This window comes from Pelmatolapia mariae, linkage group LG18 (assembly GCF_036321145.2).
Source record: "Pelmatolapia mariae isolate MD_Pm_ZW linkage group LG18, Pm_UMD_F_2, whole genome shotgun sequence".
Lineage (NCBI taxonomy): Eukaryota > Metazoa > Chordata > Actinopteri > Cichliformes > Cichlidae > Pelmatolapia > Pelmatolapia mariae.
Genome location: NC_086243.1, coordinates 37,003,234 through 37,029,271, shown reverse-complemented (window position 1 = coordinate 37,029,271; position 26,038 = coordinate 37,003,234). Strand labels below are relative to the sequence as shown.

Genomic DNA, 26,038 nt, shown 5'->3' with positions numbered 1-26,038 from the left:
CCTGCCGTCCTCAGGCCCGCCAGCTTGGTAAGACCAGCATTTACGAGGAACCTCTGCACACTAGCAGTGCTGAGCATCCTACTTGGCACCAAGGAATTGTAAAAAAGAGGCTCCTCACCAACATCACCATAAAATTGAGAACAGTCTCTCTGCACTTTAAAAACAGTCTTCCAAGCAGTCAAAACAGACTGGTAAAAAACAGAGGTCTGCGAAAGGTCCATGTCAGTCAGGTCTATGAGAAACAGGTGCTTGTCATATATTAGGTCCTTTATCCTGTGAAGCAGCGTAGATGCTGTCTTGAACCAGGGTGGTCGTTGTCTTTGATAAAGATAACGCTGTGCTGTCTGAAGACGGAACGCTGTGATACGGCTGCGAAGGTCAATCAAACCCTGACCCCCCTCTGACACAGGTAGAGACAGCACAGCAGACCTGGTCCAGTGAAACCCTCCCCAAAGGAAATTAACCAGTCTTTTTTGTATCTCCTTGAGAAGAGAGGCTGGAGGCTCAACAACAGTGGCACGGTGCCAGAGTACAGAAGCGGCCAAGTTGTTAACAACCAAAGTCCTTCCCCTGTAAGACAACTGTGGCAGGACCCAAGTCCATCGAGACAACCGGGCAGCAATTTTCTCAACAACACCCTCCCAGTTCTTCCCCTGAAAAGCATCAGTTCCCAAAAACACCCCCAAACACTTCAGGCCCTCCCTGTTCCACTGTAAGTCTGCCGGTAACACTGGCTCCTCTTTATCAACCCACCCTCCCAAAATGAAACCTTCACACTTTGACCAGAACCGTAACATCATCAGCATAAGCAGACAATTTTACTGGACTTCCCGCTTCGTCAAAGGTAAAACCTAAGAGTCCCTGCCTAAGATGGTGTAAAAGGGGTTCAATGGCCAGTGTATACAACATACCAGAAAGAGGGCATCCCTGCCTGATGCCCCTCTGAGCTAGAACAGGCCGACTTAACCCTCCCCCCACCTTTAACATGACAGCAGCGTTTGAATACAACAATTTGATCCAAGAAATAAAAATGTTCCCAAACCCAAAAGCTTCTAAAGTTTTAAACAAATAGTAGTGATCAACTCTATCAAAGGCCTTTTCTTGATCCAGAGATAAAAACCCCACATCCAAGTCTCTGAGCTTGGTCAGATCAATAATGTCTCGAATTAAAAACAAGTTGTCCATAATAGTTCTTTCAGGGACACAGTACGCTTGATCCACATCAACAATCAAGTCAATACAGGTCTTCAACCTATTAGAAAGACATTTTGCAAGAATCTTGTAGTCCGCACAAAGCAAAGAAACAGGCCTCCAATTTTTGAGCAAGCCCAGGTCCCCTTTCTTTGGCAGTAAAGTCAAAACTGCCCTCGTGCAACTTGTTGGCAAGATCGCAGTGGTCATACAGTACGTAAAAACCTCATAAATGTCCTCTCCTATCAGCGACCAGAATTTCTGGTAAAATTCCGCAGGAAGACCATCAACTCCTGATGACCGACCACCGTTGAGCTTCCTCATTTCTACTGAGTCAGATGTCACCTTCCCATCTGGAAGCCTGAGGTGCAACATTTGGTGTGACTCTCGAACCCTTTTCTCCAGCCTAAAAAAGAACCTTGTCGGGGCATCTATTTCCTTAATAGCAGAAATCCGAGTCCTAATAAGAGCACCCTTTGCTCTCTCGTGAAGAAACTTGCCCAAAGCCTTCCTCCTACTGTCCCGGGTATTATTTGAATTGTCTGTGCCACTTATAATCTCAGTCTCCAGCCTCTTGAGCTCTCGTTCTAAGTCCTCCAAGTAATCTGTAACAGTGGCCGTTACATGTGATGTGTATTGTTGACAAAAAAGCTTAATCTGTGTCTTCCCCACCTCCCACCATTGAGCCAAATTGCAAAAGTCCATTTTCCTCAGTTTCCAGTGGCACCAGAAGTCAGAAAAAGCTCGACAGAACTCTTTGTCATGAATCAGCTGCACGTTAAAGCGCCAGTGTGAACAGACGTTAGAATGCATCAATAAAGAAATATCCGCAGTCACTAAATGATGATCAGAAAAACCAACAGGTGAAATCTCTGCTTTAATTAGTCTATTATTATACGTCTGGTTGATATATAATCTATCAAGCCTAGCTGCCTTCACATTGCTCTCAGAGACTCTGACATATGTGTACTGTCTGGTTGTAGGATGGAGCTTTCTCCACACATCAGTCAAATCATGCTGAAGAATGACTGTAGACAAAAGTGAGCCCGAAGGTGGGTGAGGCTCTCCTGTGTTTCTGTCAACCGAAGGGTGGGTTGTGCAATTCCAGTCCCCTCCCACCACTATTATTGAACCACTGTTTAATTTTGATAACTCATCACTAATTTTGCGAAATAATCGCACACGACCCGCAGCTGAGTTATGGGCGTATACATTCATAAAAGCAAAAGATATTCCCTTGATAGTTGCTTTTACTACCTGAGCCCTTCCCTGCTCTATCTCACAGACAGAAACATGTGACAGGTGAAGGTGCCTAGAAAATAAAATTGCTACACCCGCACTGAGGTTGGTACCATGACTTAAAAAAGCCTGCCCACTCCAACTCATTCCCCATTCTGTCTCATTATCTACAGTGCTATGTGTTTCCTGTAAAAAAAACACATCAATGTTTTTGTTCTTGCTAAGCTCCACTAAGACTGCACGCCTTTCCCTATCCCTACCCCCATTAATGTTAAGTGTACCTACTCTCAAACTTGCCATATAAGACAGAGAGAAGAGGAGGAGAAAAAGAGAAAAGACAGTGAGACGCTGCCAGAAAGACACCCTTAGTGCTCCAAACATCTCACTATGCTTTTAAAGGAGTTTTTCCACGTTTTTCCCTCCTCAACTCAGTCAAGATCTTTTTAAGACGGAATCTTTTCTGTTTGCTCAATTGTTCACAACCAACAACTCTTCTGATTTTCAGAACAGACTTTATAAAAAGATCAACATCTGGAAAAAACTCAGTGACATCCACAGACTGCATACCAAATGTCTCATCCAAAAAGCGGTTTATATCGTCTAAGGAATACGACTGCTGATGGTCTTCCTGTGAAACAATATCAGAGCATTGTGACAGGGAATCATCTTCCAACAAGTCGTCTTCCTCATTTTCTGCACTCAAAGAACCCGAAATTACATTCGCAACACCCACCTCACTTGCCGCTGCTTTGGTCTGTCCACTGTCCTGATTTTCCTCCACACTTTCCCCGTCCTGTATGTCATCACATCCATCCTCCACCTCATTGGTCCCCTGTACTACCCCCTGGTCTTCTAGCGCAGCCTGTGGAACACTGGCTGCGACCTCCATTCTGTCACCCTGCACCGCTAGCGGCTCACCAATGACAGCGCTGCTCGTAGACGGCTGCTCGTCCGCACCGCTACGAGCCAGCTGTTCCCCCGTACCGGCAGCTACAGCGCGCTCCTGCTCACTTGCCCCACTAGCATGAGCCTCTTGTTCACAGCGCACCTCCTGCTCTTTGTGAGGGCAGGATGAGCGTTTATGGCCAACATCACCACACTCAAAACACTTCATGCTACCTGCACTGGCGTAAACAGTATATAAGCCGTTTTCATATCGTACTTTAAACGACACTTCCAGTGTCTGCGAAGGATCGTTCAGGTACATGAAGGCCTGCCGTCTTAGTGACTGAACGTGCTGCAGTCTGGCGTCTTTGCAGCCAAGACGAACAACCCTGAACCCGCTAGCAAACTTTCCAAAGCGGGTCAGTTCTTTTTCAAGTAGCTCATTCGGGATGAACGGCGGGACACCGGACACGGTGACCCGCGTAGACGGCACAAACAGTGGCGAAACAGCCACAAACAAATCATCCAGAATGATCCCCCTTTCAACCAACAGGTGAACCAAGCGCTCCTCACGGAGAAAAGCAACCACGGCCTTGTTCATCCGAGAGCCATAAGTTATGTTCTCATGGCCCACCTGTTCACCAACAGCTAGCAGAACCTGCTCCACGGTGTACTGCTGGGGTGCCACCACCCTGGCCCCATGTCTGATAGACAGGGGAGGCGAACCCTCACCGGGGAGGGACGCCATGACTCAAGGTAAAACTGGCCAACCAACTAAAATTCTTCACTTCACACAACACAATGAAATAAACTTGCCTTACCTGTTAACCACCCATAAAGCCCAACGTTTTCTGGAAAGAAGAAACAGTCCAAACGTCCCAAACTCACTCAGCAGCTCCACGCTCTCACCAAACACATTCACACACCCATTCACTCACACTCCCAGCATGCAGTGCAGGAAGGAGAGGAACAGAGAGGGAGAGAGAGGAGCAGAGAGGGAGAGAGGAGCAGAGAGGGAGAGAGAGGAACAGAGAGAGAGAGAGGAGCAGAGAGGGAGGGAGGAACAGAGAGGGAGAGAGGGGAACAGAGAGGGGGAGAGAGAGGAACAGAGAGGGAGAGAGAGGAACAGAGAGGAAGGGAGGAATAGAGAGGGAGAGAGAGAGGAACAGAGAGGGAGAGAGAGAGGAGCAGAGAGGGAGAGAGAGATTTTGATTTTTAAAAAATACGTTTATTTTCCATGAAATAATTAACATATTACCACACTTGTCACATTGAAGTGTAACACAAAATCAATAAAAAGTTACACCAACACCTGCCCAAAAACTAGCTGCCCCGCCACCACACTACAGATTGCCCCCCGGTAACCCCAGACCTGAGAAAAAGTATGTAGGTCCGAGGCTGACTTATAGAAATTAAATTCCAGCAACAGCCTAGACTTCACCATGCTGACAAACACAGGGACTACCCCAACATTCAGCCCTTCTGTCACCTTTCTCTTCCTGCTCATATACACTGCCATTTTTGCCTGTCCTAATAAAAAATTAAGCAGCTGGCATTTGTTCTTCCAAAGACGAGTAAATTTAAAACCACAAATGAAAATAGTCAGTGTAAAAACTTCCCCACATCTACGAAAGATGGCTTTTAGAAGCACAAACAGAGCCGAGAGGCGAACACATTCAGAAAAACAGTGAAACAGGGTCTCCCTCTGCTCACAGAATGGACATTTGTCTTCCACAGCAGCGTTAATAACTGAAACAAAAGAGTTTACAGCAACAATGCCATGAAGAATCCTCCACTGCAAGTCTGCATGTTTTTTCGTGAGGGGAGGCTTATAAAGGGACCTCCACGCTGGCTTGATGTCAGGTGCCAAGGAGAGATGGGTCCTCCACACCGTGTCATTGCGTCCATTCAGCTTGCCTTGAGTGAGAGTTTTTACCAGCAGCCTATACAAAGTTTTTCCAGAGGCCCCTTCCAGGGACACCCCCGCAACATCCACATTATCCAGTAAAGGACCAAAGCAGTTCTTAAAACCAGGAAACAATCTGATGGAAGGATAAGGATCTAAATGATTCGGAGACATACTGCCATCACAATAACGTCCCAAAAGAGAACACCCAACTCCACCCAACTTGCGTTTCCAGTGGTCCAAAAGCTGACCAACAACTCGAGTAGACCGTATCCCAAGCTGTGCAGCGAGTCCCTCCGGAGCATCTAGCTGAGGTCCAGCCAGCTCCACCACCCTCTTCAGAGAACAGACTTGTGCAGCATGGAGCCGTCTGGAAAAAGTAGTCCTCCCCCAGACAGGGCAATCCAGCAAGCTGCCAAACAGTACAGGTTCCTCCAGCAACCAGTACAGAGAATCAGCCTGCTGCCGCCTCTCTTTCCTCAGCAGAGTCCATACAGAAAAAACACTCTTGTAAAAAGGTGGAAGAAGTGAAGAGTTCAGCTTGCTTGCGTCCATCAGAAACAGAGATAAATCCAAACCCATATTACCAAGCTGCTGAAGAATACAGCACGATACACTTCTCCATACAAGATCTTGGGGTCCTGTAAGCAGTCTCTGAATAAACTGAAAGCGAAAAGCAGCCCCTCTACTGGCCAAATGGACCAGACCTTGTCCGCCTTCCTCCCTAGTGAGAAAAAGGACACTCTGAGGAACCCAGTGCAATTTATCCCAAAAAAAGTCCACCAGGATTCTTTGAATGTTAGACACGAGGGTAACTGGGGGATCAACACAGGTCAACCGGTGCCACAAAGCAGAAGAAACCAGATTATTGATGACAAGAACCCGACCTCTGTACGACATGTGAGGTAAAAGCCACCTCCATTTGGAAAGCCGACCGTTGACCCTATCCACCACATTTTCCCAATTCTTCTGCAAAAAAGTGTCATTGCCTAAAAACACCCCTAAATACTTAAGCCCACCCTTTCTCCAGATCAAACCTCCAGGCAGACTGAGCTGATCCCCCAGCTGACCTGTCACAGTTACAGCCTCACTCTTTTCCCAGTTTATTTTGGCAGGAGAAATACAACCAAAAAGAGAAACTGTGTTCTCTAAAACCTTAATATCCGTCTGTGAGTTGATCAGGACAATTAGATCATCGGCATAAGCAGACAACTTCAAAGGTACATTGCACCCAGGAATATAAACACCACACAAGTCCCGTCTTAGTTTGTGAAGCAAAGGTTCAATTGCCAGGGAATACAGCATCCCTGACAAAGAACAGCCCTGCCTCACCCCCCTTAGAACACTGAAAGGACCACTCAAGACCCCATTTATTTTCAGGACACTCGTAATGTCACGGTACAGAACCTGAATCATGGCTACAAAACCTGGGCTGAAGCCAAAAGCAGCTAAAGCGTGCCACAAATATTGGTGTTCAACCCGGTCAAAAGCTTTTTCTTGGTCCAGAGAAATGAGACCAACATCTATACCCAAAGACCTAGAGAGGTCCAAAACATCCCTAATCAAAGTGACATTATCACTTATCAGCCTGCCGGGCACGCAATACGTTTGGTCCCCATGAACAACAGAAGCCATCACGTCACGAAGCCTGGTGGCCAGGACTTTGGAGAAAATCTTATAGTCTGTACAGAGCAACGATACTGGTCTCCAGTTCTTCAAATTGCGTAGATCTCCCTTCTTCGGCAGCAGAGCGATAACCGCCCGTCTACAGCTCAGAGGCAGCAAGCCCCTCTGCAGACTATCCGTGACAACCTCCAGCAAATCCTCACCCATCACAGACCAAAAGTCTTTGTAGAACTCAACAGGAAGGCCATCCATGCCAGGAGCTCTACCATTCTGAAAACTCATCAGAGCAGCATGAAGTTCATGCAAAGTTGGCTGAACCTCCAGTTTTTGATTGGTTTCAGCCGCCACCTGAGGGAGTCCCTCGAAGAATCTACTGCACAAACTAGGATTTTCTGAGAAATCACTCTTAAAAAGGTCCTCATAAAAGCTGACAGCAACCTTTCTGATCTCAGAAGGATCCGAGATTATTGAGCCACCGTCAGACAGAGAGTGAATAACTTTTCTTTGCCCATTCTTCTTTTCCAGTCCAAAGAAAAAGTGAGATGGGGCATCCATCTCCGTAACACTGAGAAAACGTGACCTGACCAAAGCCCCTTTGGCCGTCGTGCCCAACAGGTCGGCTAAAAAAGCCTTTTTGGATTTGAGGGAATCTAAAAGCCCCCGGTTTCCTGTAGACGCCGCTAAACTCTGCAGTTCTACCACCTGAGTCTCTAGGTTCCTCATAGATCTGGTTATGTCCCTAGTAACATTACGAGTGAACTGTTGACACAATTGTTTGATCTGACACTTCCCAAAATCCCACCACTGCTGGATACATGCAAAGTCAGATTTAGATGTCCGGTGAGTGAGCCAAAAAAATTCAAAAGCTGTCCTAAAAGTCTTGTCACGTAACAGGGCCGTATTGAAATGCCAGTAGGCACTCCGTACACGAACATTTTTAATGAAAACAGAACAATGAACCAGACAATGATCAGAGAAACCAACAGGAGTTATCTGACAGTCCTTAAAAATACTCAAATGATGTTTAAATGAGTATATGCGATCCAGTCTTGCCAAAGATAAAAGATTGTCCTTAGAGTGACTCCATGTGTACTGTCGCCGATGTCCATTGAAAAACCTCCACACATCTGACAGGTCCACAGCTGCAGCCAGCTGCCTAAGCCTGCGAGAAGACGCAGGATGAGGTTCGATGTGGTTCCTATCCAAAGGTGGGTTGTCAGTACAATTGAAATCTCCACACAAAAACAAATACTCATCATCACTAGAAACCTTAACAGTATCACACAGGACATCTAAAAAACCCATTCTGTCCACTCCATTAGTTGGTGCATATACATTGAGAAAAACAAAAGTCACATGTTCATATTTGACTTTAACTTTCAGCAAACACCCTTTGATTATTTCCTCTGCTTCGCAAGAAACAGGTAAAAAATTCTTAGAGAACACAATCCCCACACCTCCACTACAACTGGACTTATGACTAAAAAAAACATTTCCCCCACAGCCCTTCCTCCAGTCACTCTCATTGTCACCAGTACTATGAGTTTCTTGAACCAACATAATATCTAACTTCTTTAAGTCCATAAGCTCGAAAAAAGCAGCTCTTTTCACCTCATCTCTAGCACCATTCAAATTTAATGTGCCTATTTTGAAGTCAGACATGAGAGAAGCGAGACAGAGGAAAAAAGACAGGGACACATAGAGTGTGTTCCTAAACATCATCGTCATCATCAGCAGTGAGTGCTTGAGATCTCACTTTCAATATCAGTTTCTTTAAACGATAAATCTCTTGGTCTGTCAACACATCATCAAGAAAATTCCCTGATTTTTTTGTCAAGACCCGAGACGACTCAACAAAAAGCTTAAGGTCTGGAAAATAATCCTCCACTCTCACCATCCTGAGGCCTTTGGTTTTCTGCAAGAATTTCCTGATCTCAGCAGGAGAGTACAGATTCTGGTGTTCCTGGCTTAGGGACAAATCACTTTCAGATTCCATACTGCTCTCTCCTGTTCTATTTCCTCTCTTAGCTTTTGACGTTTTTGTAACACAGTGGGCAGGTTCAGAGCTTTTCCTCTTTTGAGACAACTTCAGCAAATCCTCATCAAGCATGTTGTCATCCTCACAAAGATCATCACACACAGACTCAAGAGCCGTGTCAGCTGTCTGACTGGTGTCAGAAAAACCTGCAGACTGGTCATTAGTCAGATCCGTTTCTACACCATCAACACTTTTCAAAATGCCGGTTTCATCAGACCCGTTACTGCTCGGAAAAAGCCGGTTTTCCACAGGCGCCTCGGCAGCGGGGTCCGCCTCAGCTACGGCGGAGCCGCCCGCGGTCTCAGCGGAGCCGCCCGCGGTCTCAGCGGGTTTCGCACGAGCGATCGCCGCGTCCCTACCAGGAGCCCTGGCTGGGACCTGCTCTCCAACGGTGTCATCCGCTGGCTGTGCGTTTCTGAGCCTCTCCGGACAGGAGCGAATTAAATGCCCTTCTCCACCACAACCAAAACATTTCATGCTCTCAGATGAAGCAAACACCATGTAGTTGAAACCCTCTATTTTGAAACTAAAAGACAGGTTCAGCTCGCCAGCGGGGTCTTTGAGGATCATAAAAACCTGCCTTCGGTGACACACAACATGTTTGAGGAGCACAGATTTGCACCCCAAAGAGACCATCTTTATGGGCGAAGCTAGTTGGCCATACCGTGACAGCTCCTTAGCTAAAGTTTCATTTTTAATAAAAGGAGGCGCATTTGAGATGGTAACCTTTTTAGCAGGGCTAACCAACGGGAGAACGAGCGTGAAGGTGTCGTGAATGACGACGCCGCTTTCCACCAACTCATTAACTTTAGGGACCTTATCAAGAAAAATAACAATCGCACCGTTCATACGGGAGGCAGATTTCACGCTGTCACAGCCCACCACCTCTCCTACAGCCAAAACAGCTTCCTCCACCGAGCAATTCACAGTCGGTATAAGTTTGACAGCATGACGACGTGTCAGCTGCTCAAACTCTGCACCGCCCTCAACAGCGGGCATTGTGCCAAGCCAAGCCGGTAGCAAAAGCTACCAAACCAGCCGGCAACAAACAAAACACACCAACAACCGTGTGTCGGAAAGATAAACACTCCTGACAGTGAAAAAAGAAAAGAGGAACCCGAAAAAAGAAAGCCACTCACTCCGACACTCCCGTCCCCAGCTCCATGCACTCCGCCATTCACTCAGAGAGAGAGAGAGAGAGAGAGAGAGAGGAACAGAGAGAGAGAGAGAGAGAGAGAGAGAGAGAGAGGAACAGAGAGGGAGAGAGAGAGAGGAGCAGAGAGAGAGAGAGAGGAACAGAGAGAGAGAGAGAGGAGCAGAGAGAGAGAGAGAGGAACAGAGAGAGAGAGAGAGGAGCAGAGAGAGAGAGAGAGGAGCAGAGAGAGAGAGAGAGGAGCAGAGAGAGAGGAGCAGAGAGAGAGAGAGGGAGAGAGAGGAACAGAGAGGGAGAGAGAGGGAGAGAGAGAGGGACAGAGAGAGAGAGAGGAGTAGAGAGGGAGAGAGAGGGAGAGAGAGAGGAACAGAGAGGGAGAGAGGAGCAGAGAGGGAGAGAGGAGCAGAGAGGGAGAGAGAGGAACAGAGAGAGGGAGAGAGAGGGAGAGAGAGAGGGACAGAGAGAGAGAGAGGAGTAGAGAGGGAGAGAGAGGGAGAGAGAGAGGGACAGAGAGGAACAGAGAGGGAGAGAGAGGGAGAGAGAGAGGGACAGAGAGAGAGAGAGGAGTAGAGAGGGAGAGAGAGGGAGAGAGAGAGGGACAGAGAGGGAGAGAGAGGGAGAGAGAGAGGGACAGAGAGGAACAGAGAGGGAGACAGAGGGAGAGAGAGAGGGACAGAGAGAGAGAGAGGAGTAGAGAGGGAGAGAGAGGGAGAGAGAGAGGAACAGAGAGGGAGAGAGGAGCAGAGAGGGAGAGAGGAGCAGAGAGGGAGAGAGAGGAACAGAGAGAGGGAGAGAGAGGAACAGAGAGGGAGAGAGAGGGAGAGAGAGAGAGACAGAGAGAGAGAGAGGAGTAGAGAGGGAGAGAGAGGGAGAGAGAGAGGAGCAGAGAGGAACAGAGAGGGAGAGAGAGGGAGAGAGAGAGGGACAGAGAGAGAGAGAGGAGTAGAGAGGGAGAGAGAGGGAGGGAGAGAGGAGCAGAGAGGGAGAGAGGAGCAGAGAGGGAGAGAGAGGAGCAGAGAGGGAGAGAGAGGGAGGGAGAGAGGAGCAGAGAGGGAGAGAGAGGAGCAGAGAGGGAGAGAGAGGAGCAGAGAGGGAGAGAGAGGAGCAGAGAGGGAGAGAGAGGAACAGAGAGGGAGAGAGGAGCAGAGAGGGAGAGAGAGGAACAGAGAGGGAGAGAGAGGAGCAGAGAGGGAGAGAGGAGCAGAGAGGGAGAGAGAGAGGGACAGAGAGGAACAGAGAGGGAGAGAGAGGGAGAGAGAGGGACAGAGAGGGACAGAGAGGGACAGAGAGGGAGAATGAGGACAGAACAGAGAGGGAGAGAGAGAGGGACAGAGAGGGAGAGAGAGGAGCAGAGAGGGAGAGAGAGGAGCAGAGAGGGAGAGAGAGGAGCAGAGAGGGAGAGAGAGGAACAGAGAGGGAGAGAGAGGAGCAGAGAGGGAGAGAGAGGAGCAGAGAGGGAGAGAGAGGAACAGAGAGGGAGAGAGAGGAGCAGAGAGGGAGAGAGAGGAACAGAGAGGGAGAGAGAGGAGCAGAGAGGGAGAGAGGAGCAGAGAGGGAGAGAGAGAGGGACAGAGAGGAACAGAGAGGGAGAGAGAGGGAGAGAGAGGGACAGAGAGGGACAGAGAGGGACAGAGAGGGAGAATGAGGACAGAACAGAGAGGGAGAGAGAGAGGGACAGAGAGAGAGAGAGGAGCAGAGAGGGAGAATGAGGACAGAACAGAGATGGAACAAGAGCAGGTGAGACAGACATGTTAGTCAGATGGTTGTTTACCAAAAGTATCACCGTATCAGAGGTACTCGTGTATCTCGTACCTAGTGTTTCTTTTTTAAATCCTATATTTATTAAGTTCTGCAGGCTTGTTTGCACAACAAGGCTAAATAATTATATAAACTTTTCTAAATAGTGGACTTTGGTAGAATTAAAAAATAAGTGTAGTGCAGGTCTATGATGATTTTTAGTGCTACTATCATCTAGTTCTGATTCTGGTTCTGTTTTGGTTAAGTCCTCAGTAGTCCTGATTTTGAACTGTTGTAGTCCTGTTTTAATTCCGGATCAGTTCTGGGTCTGGTTGAATTGGGGTTTAGTCCTCGTGTTTTGATACAGCCCCGACTTTGTTCTGCCTTGCTGCTGTGAAAAATTTTGGGTTTAGGGATTAACATAGTTGCCATGGTTTCCTTTCTTCTCTTATTTGTTGTGTGTGATCAGGACAATTCTGGAGAAGATGGGCCTGCAGGGGAAAGTCACCCCCTTGCAGGCCAGAAGACATGAGATAACTTTAAAGAATACAAAGTACGTATGTGTGTTATCAAGAAGATAATTCTTAAGAACACAAGTTAATAAATGTGCAATTACTAAGAGTTGTTGTGGTGTTTTTATTTGCCTGCTGTCATTTTTGATTTCCTCTGCCTTTAGGATTGCAAGTATCCAGGCTCAGGAGAGGGGGTCAGTGGGAAGCCCACTGCTGCTACTTGGCCCTGGTTTGCCCTCATGGATGAGGTGCTAGGACAGATGCCTTCCATTAAGCCTCCTGTCCTAATGTCCTCTCTCCCTGAGGACACTCCAGGGCCAAGCACAGCAGTGGGTGACCAAAACGACAGCGATGACGAAGCGGCTCAGCCACCTACGACAGGGAGGAAGAGGAAAAGAGATGATGAGCTGCTAGACCTCATCAGAGAGGACATGAGGCAGCAAAGAGAGGCTGAGGAGAGGAGAGCAGGGAGAGGATGGACAGACTGTTTTCACTTCTAGAAAGATTAGTTCCAAAATGAGTTATATATTGAGAAATTTATTTATTTGAATATATTTGTTACATTGTTATATGTGTTGCATTAGTTTAAAGGTTTTGTGTTATTAATAAATTGATTAATTGACTACTGTAATTTAGTTCTTTTTGGTCTTACTCAAAAATCCATCCACAAGCTCCAACGCATCCAGAACTCTGCTGCTCATATCATCACCAGGACCCCTTCTGTCCACCACATCACTCCTGTCCTGCAGCAGCTTCATTGGCTCCCGGTCAAATATCGTTTAAATTTCAAAATACTCTTGTACACATTTAAGGCTATTCATCATCTCTCTCATCCATATCTCTCTGATCTGGTTCAGATCACCGCCCCATCTCGGTGTCTTAGATCTTCTTTTTCTCTCTCTGTCCCCTCCCCCTTTCTTGCCACCATGGAGCTTTCAGCTGCTCCTCGACTCTGGAATTCCCGACCTCCTGATTTAAGAAATATCACTTCCTTCTCTCTCTTTAAGGCCCAACTCAAAACTCAGTTGTTCAAAATAACTTATCCCACATAACCTCTCCACTCTGCTATTTTAAATTTGTTTTATGTCTTATGCTTTTATGATTGTGTAAACTGCTTGCTGTTATGTTGCTTTTATTATTCTAGCATGTACAGTGTCCTTGAGTGTTCTGAAAGGCGCTTTCAAATAAAATGTAAAAATGTATTATTATTAAAACAAACAGTAATTGTCACTGAACTCAATTTGATTTACAGGCATTTGTAACATGTATGAACAGAACGCTAACTTTGAACAATATTACTTGGATATTTATTTGATAGCAATAAAGTAAATAACAATAACAATTAAACAAGAATATTTCAAATACACAGTATGCAAAGATGGAAAAACAGTATTTTCAGTTGTTCACACAGGATTAACCTGAGTGACCTGTTCCTGGACCGTTTCTTGAACAACTGTAATAGATTACAGGAAGTCTCTGGCAATGTTGCTAAATCTGCCGGTGCAAGATCAGACGTGGATGGGGTGCTGCAACTGAGACCTGCGGTTTGTCTTTTCTGGTCTGCGAGTGGAGAGTCACACAGGGTGGTCTGCAAAGAGCTTTAGGATGCTTCCTCCCACTGTCCACTGCATCGTCCATCCACAGGGTTCGCAGGGCTCACTCGTGGCTGCCGCACCACTAAGATGTTTTCAGAAATATGCAAGCAGGAGATGGTGGATGCTATATTATTAGTATCATACTTGTAACTCTGTAGCAGACAACAGTTTGATAAAGTGCTATGTAAAAAAACAAACAACAGATTAGATTCTATACGTTTCAAAGATATTTAGTTTATATATTTTATATGATACAGTACATGTGTGAGAATGACCGATGTTGTGTCCAATTTTGGGGAGTAACAGAATACATGTACCACCGTTACGTATTTAAAATACAAAATATGAGTAACTGTATTCTGTTACAGTTACCGTTTAAAAAGGTGGTATTCAGAATACAGTTACTTTGGTGAAATAAATGGATTACACGGCGGTACATTCCTGTTTCATATGTTCAGCTATGCTCTCTCTATTTTTGGTAATTCCACGCCGGTGGAAACCAAAACAAAACACGCATTAAGAGGCTCTGATGCCTGTGTCTCAATCTCGCGTCTCATAATGACATGAAGAAATATTTTTAAAAATGATTTAATATGAAGGCAACAGGCAGAGTGTTACAGGCATAGCGCTAAAGCATGTAGCCTGATGGGCAGTGTAGTCCGTGCTGCAGGGAGAATGGACTGCCATACCCGTTATGTGTCTGTGAGCGAGGGAGGGAGAGAAAGGAAAAGTCCGAGCTGTCACCGAGCAGAAACGGGAGCTGGAAGCATGTAAATATAATAATAACCACTGCAGCCAAGAAGAGTGCCTGACGAGCCCAGTTGTAAGTAAGCTATTAAGACTCAACTGTACACTGTGTTCGTGTTTTCCTCCGAAAACAATAAGTTCAGTTGGAGCAGCCTTTCAACGCCTCTCTCTGTCTCTCACTAGCAAAGTTGACCCAGACAACAAAGTAAAGCTAGTTTTCAGCTACGAGCCCGACACGAACCCGACGTATTAGCCAGAGGTCCCTTTACTACAGTTCGTAATAGTCATAAATCACATTCATGTAGTTGCAAACAGCATGATAATATATTAAGTAATCCAAAGTATTCAGAATACGTTACTCTCATTGAGTAACGTAACGGAATACGTTACAAAATACATTTTGGGGCATGTAATCTGTAATCTGTAGTGGGATACATTTTAAAAGTAACCTTCCCAACACTGGTTGTGCCAAAAAATGATCGTCTGCCAAAAACTGATTTCTGGTTTTTGCCCTAAACTGATTGCTCGTATTTAACCTGCTATGAATAACTTGTTGGTCTATAATACGTGAAACATGTCAAATGTTTCCCTCATTAATGACATCACGTCACTTTGAGCCACCAGCAACATTCCTGTAACAGGTAGAAGCTGCAATCAGTTTTTGGCAGTGACTTTTATATATCCTTTATTTATCCAGTTCACAAACAATCTTGTTGACATTAGAAATTTATTTTTTAAGCGTAATCTGGCCAAGAGGACAGCAGACAGCGCAACAAATATATCAATTGTACCTAGATTATAACCAGAGTTATAAAGATACTTGAACAACAGGTAATTATTGTATATATAAAACCTCTTTGTAAACCATGTTCAAGTCTATTTACCAACATACATAAAGATATTACACATATTACACACGGAAACATTGGAAATCAGTTTTGGCAGGCGAACACTTTTTTGGCACAACGCCGGCAATAATTCAATTATCCGTGTAATTAGCTCAGTAATTCCTAAATGCGTGTAGATTAAAGGAAATTGTTTTACCTGCATATGATTGTCTCTGATGAGCCTAAGGTACAAAACGTGCGGGCGACGACGATAAGATTTTTCTAGCTCCTCCTGAATTAAAAATGTACAAAAAAAACGGAGCAACACTTCTGGGGCCATTTTAAAGTTTTCGCGCTGTGGCGCTAGCGACCGGAAAAACACGCAAGTAAGGGCGGAGTTGAAGGCTAGGAGGCTGTCCACAGCCCATCTGTTATGTTGGATACTCATTGTTTGTTCAATAAAGTTTCTATGGAGAAAAAAAAAAAAAAGGGGGCTCACTTCCTGACTACCCGTCCGTCCAAGGAGACTACCTTGTGACGTAGGTAGGTAGTGTCCTTATGAGCATCCTTCCCCTGAATTCGGACACAGCATTTATCCTGTCTTCCTTCTCTCACCCGACCCGGTCACAGCAGATGGCCCCGCCCCTCCCTGAGCCTGGTCCTGCTGGAGGTTTCTTCCTGTTCAAAGGGAGTTTTCCCTTCCCACTGTCGCCAAAGTGCTTGCTCATAGGGGGTCATATGATTGTTGGGTTTTTCATGTATTATTGTAGGGTCTACCTTACAATATAAAGCACAGTTGTGATTTGGTGCTGTATAAATAAAATTGAATTGAATTGAATTACAGCTTTGATCGGTCGCTCACATGTCAGACGTGGATGCTGTGTTATTTTTAACAAGCACTACAAGAACAACACATGGTGTCAATTCAATACTTTATTGTCCCACAAGGGAAATTAGTGTAGCAGCAAGGGCAGCAATGAGAATAAACAAAACAATGATTAAAAAGCCACAAGACATTTATTTGCCATTAAGGAGACGGGTTGCAGTCGGGATAAAAGAAACCTGGAGTCTTTGGTCGTCCTCACAGGTACTCTAAAACGACGGCCAGAGGGCAACAAACTCAGTGTGAATGGTCCAAACGGTTAACAGAACGAGCCTTCCTCAGCACATGCTTGTTATAAATGGTCAAAAGTCCGTCTTGCCAAACGCCCCGAGAGTTTGCTGCAAGTTTTTACCCAAAGTCCCAACCGATTCTTGTTCTTCAGAGTCATGCTACCAAACCAAGCAGATAAATGATTCAATAAAACTTCTGTAAAACAAGGGCAACATTTCAGATGAGACATTAAAAGATCTCATTTCCCTTAAAAAGAACAGTTTTTGCTGAACTCGTTTGGTAGTGGCATCAGCATGAGGCTCAAAACACAGTTTGTGGTCAAGAACAACCCCTAAATACTTGTAACACTCTGCAATCTCAATATCAGCAGCTTTAATCATAGCAGGTGATGACCTATAAAAAGACTTCCTAAAATCAATTATCGCGTTAAATACCGTATTGACTTTAAAATCCTTTTGCTTACTTTTAAAATTCTAAATAACCTGGCGCCTAGATACCTAACTGATCTCCTCAACTTGTATAACCCCAAGAGACCACTAAGATCATCTAGCCAACTGCTCTTAGTGCAACCAAGGTCTCGATTAAAGACCAGAGGTGACCGTGCCTTTGCTATTGCCACACCTAGACTCTGGAACAATCTCCCAGTTGATGTCTGCACGTCTGAGTCCATTCAATTGTTTAAATCGCACCTAAAAACCCACTTGTTTAATTTGGTCTTTGAAGCAATTTAGTTTGACTTTCATCTGGTGCATTGCACTATGTAATTGTACTGTCTGTACCTTGTTTTACTTCCTCTGCCCTGAATTTTACCCACATAGCGGTACTACTGTGAAGCACTTTGATATACTCCGGTCTTTTAAAATGTGCTATAGAAATGGATGTGTCTGTTGGTGAAATTACTGTGACGCTCATCCGTTTACAGAATGAACAAAAGGGGTGAAAGACTGCAACCCTGGGAAGATTCAGTAGAAGAGGAGAGCACATCAGAACAAGTGTCAGGAGTTAAACGTAAAAGTGAAAGCCGTCCAAAGTTCTGCTCGAGATGGAAAGTTTGAATCCACTGGAAGGGCTGAAACTGGTGGGGATGTGGACACCAGTCTCAGCTCATCAGTCTAAGCTGTATATGACTGCCATGGGACTGGACTCTAAACCCAACACCAGGAAAATTGTGTTGCTGCTCACGGTGGCTGGTCCTCACACCACTGAAGTCTTCAACACGTTCGAGTTCGAGGAAGTTGGTGACAGAAATAAGTGGTTGAAAAGTTGACCACAGAAGAACACAGTATATGATAGGTACGTCTTCTGACCTCAGATGCAGCAACCAGAAGACACTTTTGATTGCTTTCTGACTGATCTGAAGCTAAAAGCACAGTCACGTGATTTTGGGGAGCTAAAAGATTCTATGGTCTGTGATCCAATTGTGAATGGGATCCATGACAAACGGACTAGAGAACGGCTGCTCAGACGTGCCGAACCAACTGTGGATGAAGCAGAAAGACTGTGTCATGCAAGTGAGTTAGCCCTGCAGCGTGCAAAGGCATGACAGCATGACAGTGTGAAAATAGCTGTGGTTAAAAAGAAAATGAAGAAGAATGTGTCACCAGCAAAGATAATCCAGTGTACTCCTGAAAGCCATGTGCTGGCAGACATGAACCCTGACAGTGTCCTGCTTATGGCAAGGAGGTGAGACTGTCTTTGTGGGCACAGTGTCTCCTGGAGATGTAAAAACTGAGCACAATAAAGCAGAAGAAAGTGAGAGGCACTCAGGTTATGAAGCATATACTCCCAATAACATGAAACTAGGACTGGGCGATATGGCCCAAAATTCATATCTCGATATTCTTTAGCTGGATGGCGATAAACGATATATATCTCAATATTTTTTTAAGCCATAAGGTAAGAACAAACAGAGAGATCTTAGTCAAAGCTGTGTCCCAGATGTCACACAGCCACTTTTATTAACATACAGCCCAGATATACATGCAAAAATTACTCAGAAATAAATTATGAGCATTTATTAAATAATAATGCTCCATAAATAAAAGAAAACAATGTTGTTTTTGTGCATAACAAAAAGCTCACAACTGTGCAGTCAAAATGTAAACTAACAGACGCTGAGCATAATAACAAAGACAGATTTCACAGCTGCTCTGTTCCCAACTTCTACTGCGTGACTGACAGCCTGAAGTTTGAAATCCTCTTTGTAACCATGTCTCTTACAAGTGCCATCCGTGGTCCTTATACACACACAGTACGGTAATATTACGCTGAAGCACAGTACGTATCACTCCGCGAGGCTCCTCGGTAGCCGTAATGCTCCGACAATCCATCAAGCAGTGCGGCTTCGTAGCTTACCAAAGTAACAGCAGAACCGGTCAGCAAGCACAACCAAAATTCATACATCAGGCGCACTGTCGATTTTTGAGAAAATGAAAGGATTTTAGTGTGAGGTTATAGTTCGAAAAAAACGGTATACGCGTTTTGTAAGGTGGTTTGTTTCGGGGCAGGAGGCTGGAGACTTTGCGGTCTGGGATAAAGCACGCAGTTTCACACACTCTTCATTTTGCACTTTACGGCGCTGTTGTAAATGGTGAAAATATTAGTAGTGCTAGCTGCACGGCGTCAACGCGTTAACAAGCTAACCGCTAATGCTAACCACAATGCTAACCCGTTGACGCCGTGCAGCCCCACACACAGGGCGATCCGCGGTAACTCGTTAATGAAGATTTGCCACGTTAATACAGCTATGGCGTTAACGTCATTTTAACGAGAGTAACGCTGCAGCACTAAAATAGTAATCTCCAAATGTTTTCTTTTTACCGACCAGCTCCTCTTTGATAGCTGCCGTGTCCATCTTGTCGTTGCCTGCAGGTGAAGCGATGGAGGAGGGGGAGTTATGTTCAGTGAAGGAGAGGCGAGGCCGAGTAATGTTGCGTAGAGACAAAAGTGGACGAAAGAGAGGCAAACCAGCGGCTCCACAAGTATAATTATGGCTACGTTCACACTGCAGGTCTTAATGCTCAATTTCGATTTTTTGATCAAATCCGATTTTTTTGTCTGCTTGTTCACACTACAAATAAAATTCGACAGCAAACGCGCTCTAGTGTGAACGCTCAAAGCGGCCCGCATGCGCAAAAGAAGACGTCACACACAACGCGCTCTGTTTAGACCCAGACCAAACAATATTGTTTGACTGATGGCCTTAATATAAAGACTTCGGGCTTTACGTTTCCCAATTTTTGCTTTAAGTTATTTTGTTATTTACATAATAATGTAGATAACCTAATCAAAGGAGTTTGCAAGGAAAGCGTCTGGACTTCTTTAAGTTGCTTGAAGACGTTTCACCTCTCATCCGAGAAGCTTCTTCAGTTCTAAGGTCAAATGGCCGAGAGTCCCAGATTTAAACCCAGTGGGAGTATCCCCCCAAAGAGGGACAAAGGACCCCCTGGTGATCCTCTAATCACATGAGCCAAGGTGTGAAAGCGGGTGTGGGACCTAATCAGCCAGGGTTTCGGGTGTGCTCATTGTGAAACCTGGCCCCACCTTGTCATGTGAATTCCTGAGGTCAGATGGCCCAGGATGTGAGTGGGCGTTAAGGCGTCTGGGGAGGGAACTCAAAACTGGATTATAGATGGCAGACAGTTGGTGTCGTAAACCACCACCTCTGTTCAAAGATGGTCGCTCACAGTGGACATAGATGGCCTCTTTCACTCCTCTTTCAAACCATCTGTCCTCTCTGTCCAAAATGTGAACATTGGCATCCTCAAAAGAGTGTCCTTTATCCTTTAGATGCAGATGGACTGCTGAGTCTTGTCCTGTGGAGGTGGCTCTTCTATGTTGTGCCATGCGCTTGTGAAGTGGCTGTTTGGTCTCTCCAATGTAGAGGTCTGGGCATTCCTCGCTGCACTGTACAGCATACACCACGTTGTTAAGTCTGTGTTTTGGAGTTTTGTCTTTCGGATGAACCAGTTTCTGTCTGAGTGTGTTGCTGGGTCTGAAGTACACTGGGATGTCGTGCTTGGAGAAAACTCTCCTGAGTTTCTCTGATACACCGGCTACATAGGGGATGACAATGTTGTTGCGTCTGTCTTTCTTATCCTCCCTCGCTGGTGTCTGATCTTCTTTTTTGTGGCACAAAGCGCATGGCACAACATAGAAGAGCCACCTCCACAGAACAAGACTCAGCAGTCCATCTGCATCTTAAGGTCAAAGGTCACTCTTTCGAGGATGCCAATGTTCACATTTTGGACAGAGAGGACAGATGGTTTGAAAGAGGAGTGAAAGAAGCCATCTATGTCCACTGTGAGCGACCATCTTTGAACAGAGGCGGTGGTTTACGACACCAACTGTCTGCCATCTATAATCCAGTTTTGAGTTCCCTCCCCAGACACCTTAATGCCCACTCACATCCTGGGCCGTCTGACCTCAGGAATTCACATGACAAGGTGGGGCCAGGTTTCACAATGAGCACACCCGAAACCCTGGCTGATTAGGTCCCACACCCACTTTCACACCTTGGCTCATGTGATTAGAGGATCACCAGGGGGTCCTTTGTCCCTCTTTGGGGGGATACTCCCACTTGGTTTAAATCTGGGACTCTCGGCCATTTGACCTTAGAACTGAAGAAGCTTCTTGGATGAGAGGTGAAACGTCTTCAAGCAACTTAAAGAAGTCCAGACGCTTTTCTTTGCAAACTCCTTTGACTACGATGACCTGGATGACTGAGAACCTTCACAGACATAAATAACCTAATAATGATCCTTATTGCTGTTTTAGAGAGGAGCGGTGCTTCAAAGGATAGTTGCAGATTTCTGTCAGAATCTGCAGATTATACAGTACAAATAAAATGTTAACGTTTCTCCAACGTTGTCTTCCCAATAGTTTCACTAACATCTGCACTGGATGGCCAGTAAGCGTTCACCATGTCTTCTCCGGCGCTGATAATTGGCGTCTGTCTTGTGTCGGTGACGTAAAAGACGGATTTAATGTGACATGACCGTTCAAACAGCAGTCGCTTTCTAAAACATCGGATATGTATCGGATTCAGTACCACATACGAAAGTGACCCAGATCGGATTTGAAAATATCGGATTTGTGCCGTTCACACTGTCATACCATGATCGGATATGGGTCGCATAGGGTCAAAAAATAATCGGATTTGATGCGCTTTCGCCTGCAGTGTAAACGTAGCCTATAACTAGTGGTGCAACGGATCAAAAGTCTCACGGTTCGGATCGGATCAATTTTCGGACCAGCAGAAAAAAAAAGACAAACATTTAACTCGTCATTTACTTATTTAAGTATTTTTTGCCTATTAAAAAACATTCAACTCAAGACTCATTCCACGCAGTTATATAAAAACAAATTAAGATGCAATATAGGGCAGTACAGGGCTTTGTATCTACCACTCCGCTGTGATATAATGAGAGGTCACGGTCACGTAGCTTTCCGTTGCCCTGGAGCTCCACCCATTTGTAGTTAGGGCAACAGAAGATGCCTGGGACAGCTCAGCCATAACTTTACACTTTTCCTGCTCATGCATGCTTGGAGCGATCTTGTCACTGAAGTGGACGTGCGACGGGATATCATAGCGTGGCTCAAGCATGTTCATCATAGTTTAAACTAGTGCTGTCAGCGTAAATCTCGTTAAAATGACGTTAATGCCATAACTGCATTAACGCGCAAATCTCCGTTAACTAGTTAACGTGGATCGCGCCGTGCGTGGGGCTGCACGGCATCAATGCGTCAACTAACGCGTTGACTAGTTTAAACCCCTTGTTTTGCACAAGGGAATACGGCCTCCCGTCTGCAGCTAAACACCCCAATAGCTTTTGTAATAGCTTTAGCCCGGTCGGATTGGGCAGCAAAGGGCTGCTTAAATACCGCAAACTCCTCTGCTCCTCCACTTGGACCGCTAGCACTGACCATAACTATCGCTTAACAGACTGACCACGCGCACCACACACATACTTTTTTCTTTTTTTCCCCCGAATCTTCGGATCACGTGCGTACCAAACCGTGGAGTGGGATCGGTTCGGATTACGGATCAACCGTGATCCTTTGCACCACTAATTATAACGTAACATAGACTATATCAATATAAACGATATTGTCACATCTCACATAAAAATATATCGATATATTTAAAAACTCGATATATAGCCCAGTCCTACATGAAACTTTGACACTAAGGATTGACACAGGTGCACAAGCAAACCTAATCAGCATGAAAGAGATCGATGCTATGAAACAAAAGCCCAAAACAATTAAGAAGAGTACCTTTAAAAGACTACAATGGGAAGAACACTGAAATCAGTGGTCAATGCAGACTGAAAGTCACAGTAAAACCCAAAGATTATGATGTATTGTTTACTGTTGTACCAGAGGGCCGTGAGTCACTGCTAGGTGGGGTGACATCCAACAGATTAAACCTGGTGGAAAGAGTATACCACATGTGCACATGCAGGGACAGTTTTCAGAGGATTGGGATGCCTACCATACATATACAGTGTCCAGCTGAAAGATGATGCAAAGCCGCTAATCCATGCTCCACGGAGAGTCCCAGCTCCGCTTAGGGATTGTCTTAAAAAAAGAGCTGGACAGGATGTCACAGTTGCAGCTCATCACAAAAGTGGAAGAACCGAACTCAATGCTGTGCATGGACAAATGGAACAAAACTAAAGAACTGAGAGTATGCATGGACCCTGGAGATTTAACCTAAGCATAAACAAGAGCACTGCCAGATACCAACGCGTGACGAGATCAAAAGTGAAATGGCCAGAGACACATACTTCTTGAAGTTACATGCAACACGGGGTTTCTGCAAATAAAGCTGGGTGAGAAAAGTTAAAAAAACTGAACTTTCATTTTGTACTTGTAAATCAGATTGTGTAGTTGCGAGTTTTGTAACCTTGTAAACCAAAATATGTGCCATACATACATGAGGTTGCAGGTTTTTAGGATCACCTCTAAAGGCTGAAACAATAACAAGTGGAAGAAATCACAAAATACATGAACGCATGAGAAGAAACAACGTGCTCTAAACAGACCATTACAGACTAAAGCAGGCAGAAAGGGCCAGAGGGATTCTTAGCTTCAACTTCAAAGTCTCACATAAAACAGTGACCACAAACAGGAATACAGCATAAAAGACAGATATTTCTGGAAAACAACAACCTGTGAGATTTCTCATGCAGTCTATCAAATTCCTACTCGCACTGAAACGTTTTACGAGCCTCTGGCTTCTCACCTGTGTGAGTTTTCTTGTGATACATCAAGCTACTTTTTTGACTGTAACTTTTCCCACATGTATCACAGGGATATGGCCTCTCACCTGTGTGGGTTTTCTCGTGAATATACAAAGTACTGCGTCGACTGAAACTTTTCCCACATGTATCACAGGTATATGGCCTCTCACCTGTGTGAGTTTTCTTGTGAATATACAAAGTACTGCTTCGAGTAAAACTTTTCCCACACGTATCACAGGGATATGGCCTCTCACCTGTGTGAGTTCTAAGGTGGCGTTTCCAGGTACTTCTATCACTGAAGCTTTTCCCACATGTATTACAAGCAAACAGCTTTTCACCTGTGTGGGTTCTCCTGTGATTATACAAATAACTGCTGTGACTGAAGCTTTTCCCACAAGTTTCACATGGATACGGCCTCTCACCTGTGTGGGTTCTCATGTGGATAGATAAATTCATTTTCTTATGGAAAGTTTTCCCACATGCATCACAGGGATATGGCCTCTCACCTGTGTGGGTTCTCATGTGATCATACAAATGACTGCTTCGACTGAAACTTTTCCCACATGTATCACAGGGATATGGCCTCTCACCTGTGTGGGTTCTAAGGTGACGTTTCCACGTACTTCTATCACTGAAACTTTTCCCACACGTATCACAAGGATAGGGTTTCACATCAGTGTGGGGTTTCTTTCTTTGGGCCTGATTCTTGATGGATTTTTGGCGAACATCAGACTCTCTACCTGTGGCAGCATTGCAGGGACTCTCTGACACAGTCCAGCTCTCCACATCATCGTGACTTCTGTCTCGCTTCTGTCTCTTCTTTGGCACTGAGGTCACAGTTTCACTTAGCCCTGACTCTTCACACTTGCTGGATTCTTCATCTGTGATTTCACTTTGAGGAGAGTCATCACAGAGGAGCTGCTCCCCATCTCCTCCTGGTTCGCTGTGGTCTCCTTCCTCAGCAGCAGTCACCATAAAGGTATCAGGCTCCTCCTTCAGTCCCAGCTGCTCTCCCTCCTGACTGCTGCACAGTTCCTCCTCTTCCTCTTTAATCTGTGGAGGTTCTGGTTCTTCCTGGTCCACACTGGAGCTCCTCTCCTGGTCACAGAGCTGCTGCTCAGGGAGAACCTCCTCCTCCGCCTCATAGATATGCTGCTGTGGGACATCTGGAGAGAAAAATCGGATACATGCAAATGGTGAATATATCCATCATGCTATCCATTTTCATAAACACTTCTGTATCACCCAGACAGCATCTGAGCTCCAGGCCCACTGAGTTCTCAATAAGCTCTACAAGGCATTTGATCCACTATTCATTCTAGGAGCAGTACTGAAACAGCTACTGCTGACATCACCAGTGAGCTGGGACCAACCTTATCACCATTCTTATCAGCAGTGATGCTCCTAACCCAGGGGTGGCCAATCTCAGTCCACGAGGGCCGGTGTCCCTGCAGGTTTTAGATGTGTCCTGGAACCAACACAGCTGATTTAAATGGCTAAATTAGCTTCTCAACATGTCCTGAAGTTCTCCAGAGGCCTGGTAACAAACTAATCATGTGATTCAGGTGTGTTGACGCAAGGTGAGATCTAAAACCTGCAGGGACACCGGCCCTCGTGGACTGAGATTGCCCACCCCTGTCCTAACCCCATCTCCCATCCTCTCCAGTTAGAATGACTGGCCAGTATTGGAATCATGGACACAGCTTTACGATATTTTACATCCTTCGTTCACAGCAGAACCGTCAGTGTTGGGACTTATTTACAATCTCTCCCTTTACTCTCACAAATATTCCCCACCATTTTGGAGTACAGTTTCAATTTTATGCTGCTGACACAACACTTTACATCATCTAAGTAGCTTGGAGAGAAAAGCGTCTGGACTTCTTTAAGTTGCTTAAAGACGTTTCACCTCTGAACCAGTTTTTGTCTGAGTTTTTGCCAGCACGACATCCCAGTGTATTACACACCCAGCAGCACTCAGACAGAAACTGGTTCATCCCAAAGACAAAACTCCTAAACACCAACTTAACAATGTAGTGTATGCTGTACAGTGTAGCGAGGAATGCCCAGACCTCTACATTGGAGAGACCAAACAGCCACTTCATAAATGCATGGCACAACATAGAAGAGCCACCTCCACGGGACAAGACGTGGCGTAGCAGCGGAGGCACAGGAAACAGAAGAGAGGGAAGAGAGCGGGACTGAGGGCTAGGCTACGTGC

At 45.4% G+C, this 26,038-nt stretch overlaps 1 protein-coding gene across 1 annotated transcript in view; it reads right to left on the bottom strand.

Moving 5' to 3' along the window:
- Positions 1-26,038, bottom strand: part of LOC134616237 (trichohyalin-like) — a 62,340-nt gene that overhangs the window by 19,228 nt on the left and 17,074 nt on the right. The window contains exon 3 of the mRNA XM_063460955.1: positions 24,558-24,983. Coding sequence (XP_063317025.1) covers positions 24,558-24,983 — 426 coding nt within the window. The remainder of the gene's footprint in view (positions 1-24,557; positions 24,984-26,038) is intronic.